This window comes from Pipistrellus hanaki (genome assembly GCF_964339955.1).
Source record: "Pipistrellus hanaki genome assembly, chromosome: 4".
NCBI lineage: Eukaryota > Metazoa > Chordata > Mammalia > Chiroptera > Vespertilionidae > Pipistrellus > Pipistrellus hanaki.
Window position 1 is genome coordinate 98,850,210 of NC_140506.1, and position 6,000 is coordinate 98,856,209.

At 52.8% G+C, this 6,000-nt stretch overlaps 1 protein-coding gene across 1 annotated transcript in view; it reads right to left on the reverse strand.

The window, feature by feature from the left end:
* CACNG3 (calcium voltage-gated channel auxiliary subunit gamma 3) overlaps positions 1 to 708 on the reverse strand; it is a 65,172-nt gene extending 64,464 nt beyond the window's left edge. The window contains exon 1 of the mRNA XM_084881257.1: positions 83 to 708. Coding sequence (XP_084737383.1) covers positions 83 to 293 — 211 coding nt within the window. The 5' untranslated portion in view covers positions 294 to 708. The remainder of the gene's footprint in view (positions 1 to 82) is intronic.
* Positions 709 to 6,000: the final 5,292 nt, after the last annotated feature.

Sequence of the window (6,000 nt, forward strand, 5' to 3'; positions counted from 1 at the left end):
CACTGCTTCTGCCTCCCCCGAGCCTCCAGTGGAATATTAAATATCAGAAACTGGATTATTATTGAGAGGAATTTGCAAATACCTTCCAGGCAGCAGGTCCTCCACAGCCCCGAGTGTGTCATTACTTCTTCATTCTTCCTGCTGGTTTCATTATCACTTGTAGATTTAGTCCTGCACACACCTCTGGAATACAACCAGTAGTCCGTGCCCACCGCAATGGTCATTAAACTAAAAGCTGCAAAGGCTCCCACAGTGGTGATCAACATCTGGATACCTCTGTCACACATCCTCATAATTCTTCATGGTATTCTGGATGGCTGGGGGAAGAAGGGGAAGTTCAATGCCGGAGGAAAAAATCACCCTGCAGCTGGATAACCTAGGACTGGCTTTTTCAAAATTTCGGGTCTCTGTTTGTCAGCATCCACGGGGACTTTGGGAAAGCTGGGGTTTCCTGTCTGGAGCTGTCTCCGGTTCCCTGGTTCGCCTATGGCCCTCGGAAGGGTGCAGGCTCCAGGGGGTTGGTCCACATCACTGCTGCCTTCTGCGGGTCCCTGGGTTCCTTTCATTCCTCAGGAGATTGGTAAAAACGAGAGTCCGTGCAAGGCATGGCTCCGGAGCCTGGAGCTGCCAGTTCGGCTTGAGATGAGACTGGCTCCTCACAGCCCCGGGAGACTCAAGGCGAAGAAATCCAGAGAGGTCTCTGTGTGTGCGCGCTCGCGCGTGCGTGCGTGCATGTGTGTGTGTGTGTGTGTGTGTGTGTGTGTGTACGCGCGCGCGCGCGCGCGCGCGTGCCGGGGGTGAGGGCGGATAGCAAAAAATAGCACTGCTGGGAGGCGAGCCGCTGCGAAGTGTTCACTGCTTCCCCTGCCTCCCAGGAAAGCTCTCCGCCTGCTGCCCACACCCCCGCTCAAACTGGAGAAGACAGTCGCGGGGCGGGGCCGGCGCTCTCAGTGGGGCAAAGGCCGGCGGTGCTGAACGGACAGCTCCCGCCGCCGCCCCGCCCGCCGCCGTACCGCCCGGGCTCGGGTCCGCGGTGCTGAACGGACAGCTCCCGGCCTGTCAGTCCCGCGGCTGCACCCCGCCCTTCTGGCGCTGGGGCTGCAGGAGGGTCTCCTCCCCGCGCCCTTCCCTGGCCGTTTCCACTATCGGTCTAAGCAAGCCCACGCTTCGCTCAAAGTTTGGGGAGCAGGGGCGATCGGAGCCGGCTCCTTGCACTGCAGCACAGCCCGGTCCCCACCCGCCTCCCGCAGGGTTAAGGAGAGGGGCAGGGGAAAGAAGCCCGCAGCGCACGCTGGCGCTCTCACAGCTCGCATCCAGCGAGTCCCGACCTCCCATCCCCACCCCCACCCCCAACCCCACCAATGAGCCAGGCAAGTTTGCCTTTTGCTGCGGGCTCCGCTGGAACCCATTGGGAAAGACCAAGTCTTCTTAAAGGGACGCGAGACTCTGGGCGACAGTTCCAAGGCTCACTTGGGCGGGCAAAAGGTGTTGTCACAAGCACGTCTGTCTCCATTTGGTTCCCCACAAAACAAGCAATATGTCTACCCTCCTTTCTCTGGAGCGCTGGTTTACACCGGAGACCACATGTTCAGATCAGACCTGGAACTGTTCATATACATATGATCATGCATTCCTAAAAGAGAAAAGGCTAATTGTATAGAGACTCTGTTGCACACACATCAGGGGTTTTGGGAAAGGGGTGTTAAATATTGATCTCTGAATCTATATTTTAACAATCCTACATTGTGGGCGGGCTGGGGGGGGGGGATGAATTCAAGGGGGAAAAGTCTCAGAAAACATCAGATTCCTTCCAAAGGTCCTGGATGTTCATTTGTTAACATCCTTGTCTAAGTTAGACCAGAAGGCAGGTAAAGTTAAGCCTGCTTTCCTTGTTAGTCCCAAGTGCAAATGCCATTTCACATCCAAAAGCTAGCGAGGCTCTCCCTCAGAAATAATCAATGTTGCAAAAGACCAGATTTAACCAGCTTTTTGTTACTACACATTCTGGAATATATATGAGCACTCACTGAGTTAGCTAAAAACAGTCCACAGAATGCCCTTACCCCAACTCTCCCCCACCAGCACCATGGCCTGATGGGACTGATTCCCCCAGGCCAGTGTTTGGAGTGGAGGCTGCTTGGGTCATTTCTGCAGTCCCTGAGATGCGTCCATAACCAACTGTAATGTTGGAATGTTATTTGACAGAAGTATAATGGGAGTCAATCACAGCCACATCTGTCCTGCTGCCCCTCTGGCTGTCCGAGAGCAGCAGCAGGTACTGAAGCAGGCAGCCCACACCTTCTTGGTGACTTTTCTACTTGTCTTTGGTGCTCAGGTCACTTGAAGTCTTGATTCTTGCTTTTAGATATACATGCAAGTGCATGATAGGTTTGAATATATAGTCATGGTACAATTATGTTTGCACGTTTACTGGTGCTGAGTTCAATTTAATTGTACGTTGTGAGTCTGTTGTAGAACAAGCAGGCATGTAGATATGGCTGTGCCTGCAGCAGTGTTGTGGGCCATGTGAATATACTTGCTGTAAATGCATAGCTGTTTGCATGTGTGGGTGGACATGCCTGGGGCTAGGTATAGTGTGGGCTTGTGCATATGATTTGTGGGCAGGAAGTGGAAATATTTTAAAATTTCCACATAACGGAATAAATGATAGGAAATGGAGGAAGGGGCCTTCTTTGAGCTCCCCACCCCCATTTTTTTTCTACAGGCCTAGTTTTGCTCAGTGGATAGAGCATTGGCCTTTAGACCAAAGAGTCCAAGGTTTGATTCTAGTCAAGGCCATTCACCTCAGTTACAGGCTCCTGACAAGCCCGGGCTCATGCAGGAGGAAACCAATCAATGTGTTTCCCTCACGTCGATGTTTCTCTCTGTCTTTTCCTTTCTCTTCCACTCTCCCTAAAAAACAACGGGAAAATATCCTCAGGGGAGGATAAACAACAAAAAGCCAAGTGTAACATAAGGTGAAACTGGTATTTCCTGGGAGGGTTATTAAACATGTGAAAAATTCCTTCCCCCCTCTCAGAAACATAAATCATATGAATTAATAATAGTAACCAAATCAGCCATTCTAGGAACCATTTGCTTCTTTCCTTGCTTCAGTTGGGGATGCGAAGGGTCTTTTTTCAAAGCAGGACCATGTAGATGAAAGAGCAGTGGGCTTGGGCTTAAGGCTCCAAGCACCCACTCACAGACCCACCGCCCACTGACAGCAGCTCCTGCTCTGCCTCCTCACCTGTCACTTAACCCCAGGCAGGCGAGGCGTGGTGCCCAAGGGGTCAGCAGAAAGAATCAGGATTTCAGGCAGGACTGTGTGGAGGTGGGGCAAGGGTCAGGAGCTCAGGCAGATGGCGGTGGCAATGCTGAGTCAGGAAGTGCACACATTTTCTGAAGGAGAGAAAGGGACACATGCAGAAAGAATGGAGATTTGTACTGAGCCTTTGCCCACAGGGTGTGGGGAGCCCTGAACTAGGACCCCTGACTGGAGTGGCGTGAGGAGGCAGGGCCGCCATCAGTGAGCTCCTGAGGATGCCTGCCACTCTCCAGGGGGTGACCTCACCCTCTCATTCAGCTGATGTGTAGGTGTGTGTACACATAGGTGCCTACACTGACTGGGCTTCTACATACCAGTAAGCCTAGATCCAACTGCTGCTTCACCACTAGAGGGCTCTTTCATCAGCAGTCAGGGACCAAGAGAGTCAAAGCTCTCTGTCCTTGAAGTGATGGAGCTAGGCTCTCTGTTTGCTGATGACCTTCTCCAATCCTACTTCTGAGGCAGGAGACTGGGAGGCACTTAGACAGCTTGAAACTACATTTGATTCTATTACTAAGACTTCTCCCCCCCCCTCCCCCACTGGACTCTGAGCTGGGAGAGTGGCTGGCACAGCACCTTTCTGCAGTTCGCCCTCTCAGAGTCAGCCTCATCTCAAGAGGGTCAGTGCCCCCCGAAGTATTTGAGGGAGGAGTACTGGCAGCTGATTCCATTCAGGAAATGCTTCTTGAGTGCCTACCATGCACAGGGCAATCTGCTCAGCGCTTTGGAGAATGCAAGGACATGGCTCCTACCCCCCTCGGAGCCCAGTCTGCAGGAGGGGACATTTTGTTAGTCCATTTGGCTGTAAATAGCAGAAACTCACTGGAGCTGGTTTAAGAAATTGGGGGGTTTGGTAGAAGGATGAGGCCATGTTTTAAGGAGCTTTAGGACAAAGCCACCAGCGGGCCTCAGCAAGGAGCTAAAACCAGGGAGGAATGCCATTTTCATCTCTGCTGGGTTTTATATTTTTAGTTGAGAAAATTGTTTTGCCTTCTCTACTCTTCAATACTCAGATGTAAGCTAGGCTTTGAGTTTTTACATCATGTCTTTCAAGATACCCATCCAGACCAAACAGGGAAGTTTCCATCCCAATAACAAATGTCTAGGAGAGACACACTGATTGGCCCCGCTTGGGTCACGTGCCATTTCCTGACCCAGTGCTCCCAGCGCCAGTGCCAGCGTCCTATAGTGCGAGGTGGTGTCAGTACCAGGCCCTGGGGGGCTGGGGAAGGGGAGACATTGCTCAGATTAGGGGGGTTCCTATGCTTGGATGGTGCCATGGGCTCGGCAGAACAGCGGGACCAGGAAGGAGGAGGCTTTGGAAACTCTGCTAAAGAGGAAGTGTGCTGCCTGTCAGTGGTGGCACTTCACCAGCCTCATCAAGGCCTGTGCCCTCTTCCCAGGGGCACGGGTTAGGAGAGAAATCTCCTCTGAGGGAAAGGCACCCACATGGGTGCAAGGGAAGGAGATGGTGACAATCACCCAAGAACTTTTGAGCTCCTGTCGCCAGAGCAGGGAGGAAGCTTCGAGGGGGGAGGAGGGGCAAAGGGAAGGGCAACAAAGAGAACAGCCAAGAGGTGCAGCCTATCTAAATTGCTGGTGAGGGCTGGAGGTGGTATGTTACTGAACATCACAGAGATAGAGAACCAAGGGATGAACTAAAATTACCTACAGCCAGGTGTGGGGGGAAGTGAGCTAAGCTAAGACAGAATGGGTCCCGTGGTCTCCTTTGGGGAGAGGCCTGGAGTGGGAAGGAGGCTGCTTTCCTTACAGCTCCTCTGATCCGTTGGAGTTTTAAAAGCCTTGCGCATGTATCTCCTGAAAAATCTTTAAAGTCAATAAAAGCGAATGGACACAGCAGCAGGCCCCAGCTGTCTCTCCCAGCCCTCCTGCTTCACCAACTCAGATGCCAGGCTCACCCGGCCGGTGCCTGTGTCTGGAATGCTCTTCCCAGAGGCATTCTTCTAGCAAAAAGGTAACATTTATCCGAAACCCATTGCGAATTTACCTGAAAGTTGCTGCCATGGCTGTCACGGTTCAAGTCCTCACTTCATTGGCTCTCAGCGGGAGCGGCGGCTCTCCGGAATCCTTCAGCCGCTGCCCTCCTCAAACAGCGCCGCTGCTCTCCGCCTCTCCCTCGGCGCCGCTTCCCTCCCAGAGTCCACCAGTGCCTGACATCTCCTCTGCACACATGCACGCATGGAAACAGGCTCACATATATGTTTGCATGCTTCTTGCCACCTCCCCAACTAGAGCAAAAGAAAGAACCTTTTCCAAGAAGAGTGGTTTGTGTTGCCACAGTTAAACCACAGGCCCTGAGCAATGCCGGATCCAGAGGGCCTCCATTAACATGCATGTAACCAGGTGATTGCATATTTAGTCATGTGTCATACTCTGAGGCGCTGGCAGATCAATCAGCAAGCAGGACGTTGTTCTAGATCAACTGGAACTCCCCATCTGATGGCGAGGACGGGGATGAGTAACAAATAAGAACAATGGCGATGACTGTGCTGGTGTCCGAAGACGCCCAGATCCCTTTACTGGTTGGTCCCTTGCAGCCCTAACCCTGACCTCCCCGCTCCCACGGCCCTCGGCTGCCCCCTCCTGGGAGATCTGCTGTTGGATGGTAGACGCTGCCTCCCAGCCTGCGGTCAATGAGCGTCCGTACAGGG